General features: G+C 44.6%; 1 protein-coding gene across 14 annotated transcripts in view; it reads right to left on the bottom strand.

The window, feature by feature from the left end:
• The window catches only part of RBFOX2 (RNA binding fox-1 homolog 2), a 170,971-nt gene that overhangs the window by 55,593 nt on the left and 102,605 nt on the right, over positions 1–12,773 (bottom strand). For 11 of the 14 annotated variants that reach the window (XR_010362439.1, XR_010362440.1, XM_064420355.1 and 8 more), the window contains one exon: positions 4,935–5,159. Coding sequence is in view for 12 of the 14 variants with exons in the window: in XM_064420355.1 (XP_064276425.1) it covers positions 4,935–5,159 (225 nt within the window). In the remaining 2 variants the exon portion in view is untranslated. Of the gene's footprint in view, positions 1–4,934; positions 5,160–6,118; positions 6,260–6,545; positions 6,705–10,738; positions 10,757–12,773 lie in introns of those variants that run through there. The other 3 variants (XM_064420364.1, XM_064420365.1, XM_064420363.1) reach the window with 3 other exon arrangements.

Raw genomic sequence — 12,773 nt, 5'->3', positions numbered from 1 at the left:
CAGCAAACTAAGCCAACTGATGTCTCAACTTGCAAAGCATCCTGTGGACAAGAGCTGCAATGCTAATTTCTTCATTATATGGAAAAAATAAGCAGTAAACCCTGCTCTTTTTTTTCATACATGGCACCCAGTTATTTCCCACCTGCATCCTAGTAAGTGAAAATGGGAAAGCTCCATATTTTAGTTGCCTTACCATCCAATCTTCTCTGTACTTGTCATAGACCTTTATTCCTGACAGCTCTTTCTGTAAGCGAAGATTTCATTTCTTCACATAAAAAATCTGCTACATCCCTTTCATCATCACTGTACTTCTGCTAGATCTGCTAAAACCTTCGAGAGATTCACAGAATTACCACTGCTATATACTCTAACGTAATGATATTTGTTGATTTATTTCCCATTTCTCATTTTTAAATCTGCCTCACTAGACACAAGTCTGCAAGTGCTGACAACCTGCCTCATAGTCAAAGCAAACTCTTGATGTTAAATGTCAGGGTTTGCAACCTCAAGACAGCAATTTCTAAGCTGAGTTGGCCAAACAATCAGCAGCAAACTACTTATTTGAAGCTAGTTCTTCCTCATGTCTACCTGCTCAGAGGTATCAGAAAATAACTGATGATATTCATTAAACATATTCTTCACCTGAAGTACGTCACATAGCAATTGTTTTAATTACTAAAGGGATGAAAAGTAATTAGAGGAAAATTCTGCAAATTCAGTCTGGACAAGAAACACCCAAGGGGAAGTCATCATTATAACATCTTCCATGTGTTGCAAAAGTCAATTGAGGAATCCTTGGTGTTGTTGGCTCTCTTCTTTCTAAGCCCTTACTAGATGTACAAGGCACAGCCAGATGACCAAGCACGTTCCCTATCCTTGCTTCTGAACATGACACATATGGGCCCCCCACCACAAATGTGTCTTCTTTGAGAATATGAAAATCAATATCCCTTTATGGCATAGTGGATGAGTTAAATACATTTCAGTACAGCACATCAAGAAGCAGAGACACGATGCTCTGTAATTAAATAATGCTTTATACTGGTTCATGACAATGTAACACCAAGGCGACAGCACCTGCCATTTTCAAGTGAAGTAATTTACATAAACTTATTCCTCTACTTCTATACCTCCAGCTGCATTCCATAATTTATACAGACATACAAATTCTTCCCTCTGACATTAACAAGAGAAACAAGTTGAATAATCAGCTTGCAGTAGTAAGTGCATTGCATTTACTATCAAGCAAGCTTTTTTAGTTCAGCAGATGATTAATCTTCCCTCTGCGGGTAGAGTACCAGGAGATGCAGAGAGCTGACAATTGCTCTCGGCTTCTGGCCATGCTCTCCACACGCTTACCTTGCAACAACAGCATTTGCTGGATCCCTCCAAGAGCTGCTCTAATTCATTAATCCAGCAAAAGAATTGGACAGCTTTCTGCCAGGTCAGTGAATTAAAGTGGCTCACGTAAGGAATGCCAGAGACAGTAAATAGGAGTGGGAGTTTGCGCTTGGAGCCAGATCTCTCCTTTCTGACAGCAGTGAATCTCTTAGATCAGCTCAGCTGCCAGAGGTACTGCAGCCTAATTAGCATCTCCCCTTGCAGCTAACTGTGCTGGGTGTTTCCATTAGGGATAAGAGCATCAAGGTAAACCAAGAAGGGGGAAGGGGGAAGAAACCAGGCAGCCCAGCATCATAAGTGAAATGCTGAGCGTCAACTGTTTAAGAGAAGGGCTGCAACAGGCAGACCAAGTAAGCCAAATAAGGTCCTGTACCTCAGCCTATTTTTAATCCAGGTCTTTCAGCTGTGCTTTGGGACAGTATCAAGAGAAAGGACAGATGCTTGGACATGAAGACTGAGAGGTCTTCCTGCCACATGCCAGGCTAGAAACAAAGCCTCACAGATGAGACCTGGTCCTAAAATAGAGATTCCAAAATATGAAGCTGTTTATATTACACCAACTATTGTGCCAATTTCTTTTCTATGCCCCAATCCTGAGACTCCAAATGCTTTCCACTACATTCAAACCTCCATAACCAAGCTCATCCTCAGCTCATGACACCAACCAGTCAGTCCCCTTTGTTCAGGATTTTAGACTGCGTATGAAGGCACGGACTTCGGCTCTCAAATTTATTTTACATAAGTTCACTGCTGATCATTGACCTCAGGCTCCCAGAGCACTGTCTTTTCACTCAGACACTACCACTAATCTCAAATCATTCTAGCTAACTAGCCAAGTTTCTATGAAAAGGTGCTCCAACCCTGTGTTTTAAGGACCCTTTTACAGACCACATTACTCTGCTGTGTAACATCCTACCAACGAGATCAAGCCCACTTTCTATTAGTGACCTTTAAACTACTCCCATGTTCTTTGTTACTTCTGCAATTACCCTAAAGGTTATCAGCCTGAAAAGCAGGAAAGGTCCCTATCTGACCACACCTTTTGCTATCTCCCTCTGTCCTGCCAACACGACCAGTCACAGGCCTTGTTCTTAAAAGCAAGCAGGGAACTTATCTGTTCGGCTGAAGGAATTTCTGAATCATCCCATGGGAGCACAAGCTTCAAGTCAGCAGCTAAAAAATCCACTGGCTGTTGAGTCTGGGGTATCGCCTTCACACACGTGACAGCAGCTGTGCTTGTCAGTCACAGCAATGGGAGGGAAGGCTCATTCCTCACCCATGACAGCTTTTTGCTCTATTAAAGTTAGCACTGTTGTTTGAGCAAGATGGTAAAATGGTTAAAGGAGAAGATGCCTTAAAGCATAACAGTCTAATCCATATGTGTCAAACAAGTAATAGCCAACACACGTGATGGACAAAATGCTTAACATTAGCTGTAGATGTTTAAGATGAAATAACCAACCTGTTTTGCTGTATTTTAACAGCATTCTTTAAATTGAGTAACTACTAAGCCTTCTTGCTTCCCCTAGGTCCTACATCATTAATCAGCATACTGAGGAGAAGAAAAGTTACAAGGAATTACATCCTAAGGCAGCCCACAAAATGAAAATAACTTCATAGAGGACTCCTAGACAGAAAGATAAAGAGACTTGGAAGATCCAAGTGGATGTGAAAGTCTGGTGTGAGAAAAGCCCATGGCTGAGGCAATTTACCCTGCTCCCACAGGTTTCTTCATGTGCCACCATGTGGGATGCTCTGGGTTTGATCAGTCCCAGGCAGAGCAGCCACAGCAATGCCCTTGTGTGTGCCCCTAGCCTTTCCCAGCCAGCTACGGCTACAAGCCTGACTCTGCATGCTCAGCTTGCACGTCTTTAACCACATCAAACAGTCACTCCAGACGTGCACACCTGTTTCCAACAGCAGTACAAGTGCTGTGTGTTATTCAGCCTGTTTCTAGGATAACCCCCTGCCAGTCAGGCTCCTTCCACAGCCTCCTGGCAACACCGCTGCCTGCCAGCAGTCTCCCAGCAACACTCCCTCCCACACAGATGGGCTCCCAGTCCCTCCTCGCAGGCTAGCCACAGGCTGTGGGCTCCTTGGAGCCAGCATTAGTTGATGAAACACAGAGCTCAGCCCTGCAGAGCCACAGAGATGGCTCCTAATATGGAAGAGGAGCAGGAAGGCTGGCAAGAGCTTACATCCAAGGTCAAGGCTAACATCATTTCCATTAAAAAGAAATGCTCTTAAGCTCTGGACAAGGATGGGAACAGCAAAAACACACGGGGAAAGCCGCTGCCCTGTTTTTTATTCCATGTTTCCAGCTTCCTCATCCAACTGGCAGTGCCTGAGGCAGTTGTTTGCTGGAGATGGGCAACCCAAATCTTACATGTTGGAATGGTATTGGACAATCTGGTGCTAAAATGATGACTTCCATTTCTGCACACTGCATCAGCTCTTAGTTTTATTTCCTGTGTGGTCCTTCCTTATCTACTTTTTTTTGCCAAGCAAGGCACCCTAAGCTCCTTTTGCACACTACCGACGTGCCTTACAGAATATGTACTTATTCAAGGTGCCAAAATTGTGGCATTCCCAGGAAGAAATCCAAGGTGTTCTTATCGAAGTCATGACCAATGGCGCCAACCATGCAGCCACTGCCCAGTGCAGAAGGAGCAGAAGCACACATCAGGAACCATTGAACACTTGAGCTGGCCAGCACTATCAGTTCCTCCAACTGTTGGCACTGAATTCATTCAGTACTTACCAGGGGAAAAAATAATCTCTACAACCCAAACACCAACTACAAGTAAAACTGAAAGCATTAACAGATTAAATCCGCCCCTGAGCGCCAAAAGCTCTCACCATAAGGCTCTTTATTAGGAAGTTAAGTCTTAACAAGTGGCTTAAGGGGTGGATAAAGCTTTTCCTGGGATAATCTGCCAGCATGTTGCCCAGTGCCAGTTCCAGGCCATGGAAAGAAGAAAGAAAATATATAAGATGATGAAAATCTTGGTTTGGCAAATGGATGACCAGTAACTGAGAGCTCATCTCCTATCCCAACTCCCTGAAGCTCCCTGCTGTCTTCAGAAAGTCAAAGAAAAGTCATTTTCTACTCTGTTAGCTTCCTGAAAACAAAACCACATTGGGATTACACCTAAGATGCACGTGCTCACCCTAATTCTTTGTACTGTCAACCCTCCAGAATTTGTCTCTATCACATCTATTTGAACCATTCGCCAATTAACACAAAGTAATTAACACTTTTGTAAGAGACTGTCTTTGGACTATGCCACCATGGTAAAACCACCATGATCATGATTTCAAGTACTACTGTTCTCTGCAGGCACCAATTTACAAGGGGAACATGCAAAAGGGGAAACCCAGTAATGGAAGGTCAGAAGCCACGTTTTGTTTGCAAGTCTCTCCTTTCAAGTCTACTGCTGGTTTGCTGCACGCTTGAGAAACAGCAGCCTAATCAGAGGCTGCTTTTCCCCAGAGCATTGTGCCCTTCTGGCCGGGCAGCCGTGTGCACTTACTGCAAGAGATCCGTTCTGCGTGCTGGCCGTGTTCGTGCTCTGCTCTCCATGCGGCTGCGTGCTTCCGTAGAGCGTCAGATTGTGCTCGCTGGTCTGGCCTGCATAGTCCTGAGTGTGTGGCACCCCATACTCTGTGGGAATCCCATTCTGTGGGGGTGGCGGAAATGGGATTGTGGTGAATGGCTGCACCATTGCATCAGGAGTTGCTGATGGCTCCTGGTTACCCTTAAGAAAGGAAAAAGGAGAAAACAGCTTTATACTACAGAAGATAGATCAAAACATCAGCCTGAGAAACAACACACGTTCATGTGAATATCCCACCCACCGTCACCATAGTATTCCACAGTCTTCTATTATCTCTCCTATCAAAAAGCACATGCCTTGCTCCTCTGAGCCATGACACTGTTTTCTTAATCTTTTCAGGGCAATTTTCTTGCTACTGGGTGGCATATAGCGAACAAATTACAGGGTTTGCAGATTGCATACCCCTGTGATCTCACACAAAGCTTTACACACAGTAAGGTATTATTTCAGAAGAGGGAAGAGGCACTCACACATTGGAACAGAGAAGGAAACGGAGAAGAACGGCGTTTCTCAACATCCCTAAAAGTACCATAACTGGGTCCATCTCCTCCTGCCTGACCCTCATTGCTCGCAAGCAACCCCACAAGCAAGCACATCATGTGGTTCAAAGCACACCTCTCTGTTATGTTACAGTGATAAAAAGTACAGTTTTTTAAATCCATCTGTGCAGAAGCCCCCTCCTTTGCCCTGACAGCACTGTGTACACAGCACAGTTATCTGTTGCTGGAATATCTCATTTGCTTCTTGCTGGCCATGCAGGAGACACCAAAGAGCTGTAGGGAAACAAGCTGAGATCGCAAGCCAGCCACACAGTCACTCTTTCCCAATCCTGAGCATCTCTACAATCACGCAAGGCATTAATTACCCACTCCTGCCTCAGCTCAGGGTATCCCACAGAGACCTCTTGCATAGTGGACTTCTTAGAAGCTTTTAGCGCTGTCTCAGATGTAGCTAACACCAATCAGATGACTCAGAAACAAAGAACTGACCATGCAAAAGATATCCCCAGAAGACAATAAAAATGCTACCCCACCATGTCAGAAAACCACAAGAAGGAAACAAAAAAGCATGCAGCCCTACAGCCTCTGCAGGGATCTCACCAAGGGGGGAGCTGCATTCAGCCACCCGGGGTGAAGGAGAACAGCCTTGACATTGAAGCCCAACCCTGGGAAGCCCAGGCTGCTGCACCGCTCCTACTGCTTTCACCGCCACAGCAGAAAAAAATCCACAGAAAAGATTTATGATAGGAGGGCTGTTTGATTTATGTGCGTGTCAACAGACTAATCCTGATTTTAAATTTTGGCTGCTGTTCCAGCCCTGGGTCCTCCCCCACAAAGCCTGGAGGTGCTCGAGGCTATTCTGACACCAGCATGCTTAAATCAATGGAGTAAAAGCGAAACAGACCTTATCCCGTGGATAGGAAAGGCAGAGTGGGAATTACCAAGCAGCCTTTCAGCAGAGAGCATGCAGGGGCTGACGGACCTCCAAAGAAGCCGGACAAACCTTCCAGTCCCTTTATCAGCCTACCTGCAGCTTTCCCTTCCGGGCGGAGGAAACAATGATAAACGCAGTGCACCTCCAGCCAGCACCGGGTCATTCAGACACTGGCTGAATCCCAAATTTGCTCTGACATTAGTCTATCTGGTCTGCCTCCCCTGGGGGCCACGTGGCCACGCGCTCCTGCAGCTGGGGAGAAGGAGAGGGAAGGGCATTCAATACCACTTAGCAGAGCCGAGCTGCAGCCTTGGCCCGTGCTGAAGAAGGGAAGGTTTCAAGTCCAGCCCTGCTGCCTGCAGGAACACAAACTCCGCAGCCTTATCTGAGAATGAAGAATTCAGGCGAGCATGCCAGCCGCGGCCAGGGCTCGGCTCCTTGCTCGCACTGCCCCAAGCAGTTGCAGCCCTGCGTCGCGTGCTCGCAGCTCTGCGGAGGTTTTTTCACGCACCAAGCACATTTTCTGAAAGCAGGACAGGATTTTTGTTTCCCCCTCAAAAAAGGAGGGCAGTTCCACCAGCCCTCCAGTTCTGCTCATTCCTTTGCTATTCTCAGCTTCAAAACAAGCCACTTCTGACTCGACCTAACCCATCACCAAGATCTGCAGAGTGGGTTCTAAAGCAGGAGGCAGGACAGACAGAACGATGGCCATCCCACTGCAAACCAGGTACCAGGAATCCTACTGCTCACCTGCTCAGACCATTTATCCCCTGACATGACAGCTCCATTCTGTCCACGTACTGTCTCCTTTCCAAGCTCTTCTGTTTACAGTATTTCATTGTATTTGATGGTCTGCGTTCTTCCCTACAGCCCACATGGTCTGCCCCCCTTTCTTACGTTTCAAATAGGAGCTAAATAGGAAACTGACTTTTTCTTTTCAATGAAATATTTTTCCACAGGAAAATGGAGGAGCAGAAACTATTTCCAGTCTTAGAACAAGCTAGATTTCCAAGCCAGCAGAATCCCAGGTCAGAGGAAAAGAATGCTGATCAGCCCCAAACAAAATCTATTCTGCCATCCTGTCAACAGGGAAGGGCTGCTCCCCAAAGAACATGGTCCAGCATTCTGTACAGCCTCACTCTCAGACTGTTTAAAATGCCAGCCCAGGAACCTTATATAATCTTATTTTCAATGTTTTTACCCCTCAGTTAATACCGTTCCTTCCAGTTTAAATGCATTTCAACCTTTTAAGTATTTTCTCTCCTTTCTTCAATTATCTATCTACAAATGTTTGAAGGATGAAAAATACTTACTCTCTCCTCTGTTCCTTGTGGCACTTTGGTAACACATATTTATTTTTTGTTTAATCACACCTCTCAAGCCAAAATATCCTGGTAACTTTATTTATTACTTCTCTCTGACCTTCCTAAGACTTTTCAAAGAAGGATTTCTGGTGCAGAAGAAAATGCTTTTAGTACCATTGTCACTTCCCCACTCCTCAAATCACACTAACATGCAAAAATCATATCTTTTATTACAAATGCATCCTTTATTTAATGTCTCAGGTTATCTGGAGATCTATCATTATTATATTTGTCCAGGTTTCATCATCCCATGGAGTATCTGTATCTCAAATTATTTTTCTCTTGATATGATTATGGACATATTTCCCGTCTGATTTTTTTTTGTAATTTTAATTTCCTTTGATGCTTTAGAATTACTTTTTTCCCTGTTTCCACTAGCGTCAACAGAAAAGGACTCCTGATGAGATCTCTGCAGGTTTCACAGCATACTGATATCCTCCAAACCCAGAGGAGATTCTACCTCTTCTGTTATTCTACCAAATTTCAACATTTACACAACACTTCATATTTTCAAGAGCTAACACAGAACACACACATACACACACAAATCCCATTAATCTTCAAATACAGAGCCTGAACTCCTTTCCCTACTTCTAAACCACCATGTAAAATTCTGCATTTAGAGGTGCTGCTTGTCACACTTCTCAGGAGGTTGTAGAGAGAATGGAGAAACCCTCACGTTTCCAGGTAAAGGAAAGTATTTTGTCTATCCAATCTTGACATACCTCACTGCACTGCCAATCCCGCCTGTTTTAGCTCATGAAGATGTCTTAAAAATTTACTCAAATGCAACAAGAAATCCAGATAATCATGTCCAAGAGCAGTCACCAGCCCCAAACTTACACAAGGATGCCACCACAGGACTAGGAAAACCAGGGTACAGCTCCCCACAAAACCTACTACCACCTTAAACTTCTGTGATGGTATGAAGTAAATTTTAATCCATGTTCAGGAGCGGACAGACACCTCTCTTGGCCACAGTGCATCAGGCTGGCAGTCTCCAGGAGATGAGTGTGAGGGACGTTTGGTTGCAGGAATAATTTTGGCATTTCCAGATTAACTGATTAGCTTTGCCAGTTTGTGCTGCCATGCACCAACCATTGTAACTGCCATCCCATGTTCAAACTGGGAAAGACTGTTCAGTGCAAGTGAAACAGTGCAATTAACACTCACTCCTTAAAAAAATTTAAAAATCACACTTGAGTAGGATGTATGTTAACCTATAGTTCAAAGAAAAGTAGTAATTCCTGTGCTTTCTCTTCCTTCTGATGCTCTCTTCCCACAGAAATCATTAATTCACATCAGGTAGGAATTCAAAGCAGCTGCCCCTTTGCAAAATGTTGGCATCTGATTCATGAGCACCCAAGCCCTCAGGGCACAAGAAGGATATGGTTACCCATCTGGGCTCTGCTTTCAGGCCCCTATTCTCAGCCCTACAAAGGTCCAGTCACGTCCTTGCAGGTGCCAACTTTCTTCCTTAAGTCAGGGGTTTGCCTACACAGATCAGTACAAACCGATCCCGCACTTTGTTTAAAAAACAAATTAGCTAAAGCAGTGAAAAATCCCTCATGGGGAAACATTTCTAAGAGCTTATGCAGCTTTAAGTTAATTAATGAACTTTGCAGCTCCAAGCTAAGCAGAGGAATGATGAGTAACCGATGAGTAACTGCACGTGGCGATACCTTGCGGAAGGGTGGGAGCTGGGGACAACAACTCAACAAGGAGCAACGTGGTTCAGCAAATGTGACACAGGATGAATTCTTTCAGCAGACAGCAGGTGGTGATCCAAGATCACGGCACTGGAGCGCCAAGAGCAAACACCAGAAATGCACACAAAGGCCTCCTGCTTCCATAAAACTGTCAAAGATCAGTCTGTTCTGTGAAGGAGTGGTTTTGTTTTCCTCATTAGAGAAATGGGTGTAAGTAGAGGGCTATGAAAGGAGCCTTATAGCAATGCAGCTCCAGATCTCTTCTGTATTGCTATGTCATAATATGCATAGAAAGTAAAGCCTAACCAGCCAAATAAAAATTATACTCGTGATAAAGCTAAACTAGTAAAATTTCTGTATAGATGTGGCAAACTGCCACAAGGCAACTGGTCTGTGTTACCCATAACCCTACTGTGAGTCATCAGCACCACAAAAAGGTGCAGGGAAATGGTACAGCACACAAACATCAAACAATTTCTTAAAAATGCCTTTGAACTCTGCTATCCCCCAAATCACTGGGATGTGGGTATAAGCTTATTTAGTGGAATGGGGTTTCTAATACATATGTCTTCACTGAACTAATTTTATGAATCCTCAAAGCAACTGACTCGCAGCTAACAGAGGCAATTAACCTGTTTGTGAAAACCAGAGTTCCAGGCTACGACTGCTTGCTCTTTGCACTAACCTAATCCCTTCTGTAAACAGCAAAAATGTTTGGAGCTGGGATCTGAAGAGCCTGTCAGGAACCTGGATCTGCCACCCACTCTCAGCTCTCTGTAAGAAAGGGATATTTCTGAGTGAAGGAATCTGGGGACCGTGCTGTCCCTCCTAGAACCCAGGTCCCAGCCTCCTGTCAGGGATGGAAACATCACACATGCAAAGCACTGCTCCCTGGCTGTACAAAGGCAAGAGAGAAAGGGCTTACCATACAAAGCTGCTGCTTAGGAGCACGAGAGTAATTAATTAATTAATAATGGGCTGTGTTCCCCCCTCCCATTCACACAGATCAACAAAAAAGCTGCTGTAGCAGGGTCTTTTTCCCAGCCCCTTCTAACACAGCCTCCCTTCCCAGTGCTCAGCTGCAGCTTCAGAGGCTCTGGCTGGAGCTGCCACTGTCCCCCCTCCAGCTGTGCACTCCTGCCCTCTCTCCCCTGCCAGCCTTGCCCACCACTGAGCCCTTTCAGCACATATCCCAGGCAAAAAAATTACTCACTTTTTATTGCCAGGTTAGTTTTGTTCCCAGTTAAGAGCGCTGAAACAGCTTGGCAAGGAGCTGGAGGAGAACCAGAGCCAGAAAGGACAGGGGGTGGAGAAGCTGGGGAGGGAAGGGCCATGGGCACCAGCACTTGGATGAGCTCAGCTGCCAGGGAGCCGCAGTCTCCAGCGTGCATTAACTCTCTTCCCAGGCAATCCCACACTTTGCCCGCTGATAACAAATGTATCAACAAGCACTTTCTTCACTAATGGGAATGGATACAAAGCAGTGGGAATGATGTTCACCACATGCACCAGGAAATCCAGCATTATCCCTTGCCAAAAAAACCACGGGCTGGGGCATTCATTCCACCAAAGACAGATTCCACCCTACGCTGGTGGCTCTCTTGGCACATGGAAGCTACGCCTGGGTTTTTAAAATTCTGCTTTTGCTCTTTAGGGCCATGAGGATACTCAAGCACAAGACAAAGATGTACAGCATGATGAAGTGATGGCTTTCCAACACCTCAGACACCCCAAAACAGTGACTTGGCCATGCCAACCCTGCAGGTGCCCACAAACATGATACAAGCTTTCTATCCAAAAATGAAGCAATAACACTTTCTCCATTGTGGCCATTTCATCACAGATTAGCTTCTAAATAGAAGAGTGGGTAAAATGCCTACAGAAAAGAAATCTGGGGGTGAAAAGGATCTATACAAAGGATATAACCATCTCATATCCTTCATCTTTGCACAAACCCGTTCCTGGGTTCAGAAGGGTATGTGACCCTAACCTGACACCCACTCTCCACACTACAAAGGCATTTCTGTAACTCCGGAGAGCAAGACTGACATGCCTGTGTGTCTGGGACACAGACTGATAAAATCAACACTCTTTCTTGGTGTGGGTTGATCATAAAAGCACCTTGAAGAGGATCACAGTAATAAGGGGTTTTGTATTTCATCTGCACATCTGGAGCTTGATCTTCATTTGATCTATGACACACTGTGGGAATGGAAAAGGATGCTGGATTCTGACTCTACTGCCATGGGCACAAGAGTAATTCCTCCTGAATCCTCCCAAAGGCAAACTCCAAACCTAGATAGTTCTGGAAACATCTGCTGGAATTTTATGGCAGTTTTGTTAAAATAAAGTGAAGTTAAGTTAATGGGTACACTTTTTAAAATTTAAATCAGATGTAATCACTCAGGAAATGCCTTTTCCACTGGGTTAAGTTAAGCCTCAACAAGCTAATCTTGCACCAGTCAAAAAAAAAATCTAACAAGAGATGCCTGCACTCACACTTGCACCTAGCTAGCCATTTAAAGGCATGTCTCCTTCAACTTCCTGGTGCAAGCTTGCACTAGATTATCTAATCTTGCCCTTCCTAGATATGTAAAGCAAGGGAAGAACAAGTTATCTTCCAATACACACTCTATCATTCCAGGCCACCAAAAAGTGTTCTGTAAAATAAAGCAGCTGGCCTTTTTTTTTTTTTTTTTAATGTGTTTAAGAACTTTATGGAAAAAGTTCAAGCCCCCCTTTTGTAGGAAAGGATAAAAGAAAATTATAGTCTTATCTTACAGTTATACACAGGAAGCACTCACTCATCCCCACACTATCATCACTTCCAGTAATGGCCAACTTTTGCTCTACCCCTGTGCACAAACACAGGCTCTCATGCACACTTGGTAAGATGCCCTCGGGCAACCTGCAGAGAGGCTTCCTGTTGGATACAGCCAAAGCTTTAGGGTTACACAACATTAATAATGCCCAGGGCCACATCTACTCATCAGCCTAAAACATACCTTTCAGATTTTAAAAAGTACCGATTTCTGATCCTGAAATCTACATTATTCCCCACTCCAAAATAAAGTTAAAAGTTACTGGGACAAAGGCACTCCACCAAATGCTTTCAATCCAGTCATGCTCTCTGATTAGAGAGAATTGTGCTTTGAGAGACATGAGGGTCCCAACATCTGTTTGCATTCCATATTAGGAATTAAACTACCTCTGAGAATTACTGGGGAGAAAGGGGTAAGGATGGAGAA

This window comes from Passer domesticus, chromosome 5 (genome assembly GCF_036417665.1).
Source record: "Passer domesticus isolate bPasDom1 chromosome 5, bPasDom1.hap1, whole genome shotgun sequence".
Taxonomy (NCBI): domain Eukaryota; kingdom Metazoa; phylum Chordata; class Aves; order Passeriformes; family Passeridae; genus Passer; species Passer domesticus.
This window is presented reverse-complemented; position numbering and strand designations above follow the sequence as displayed.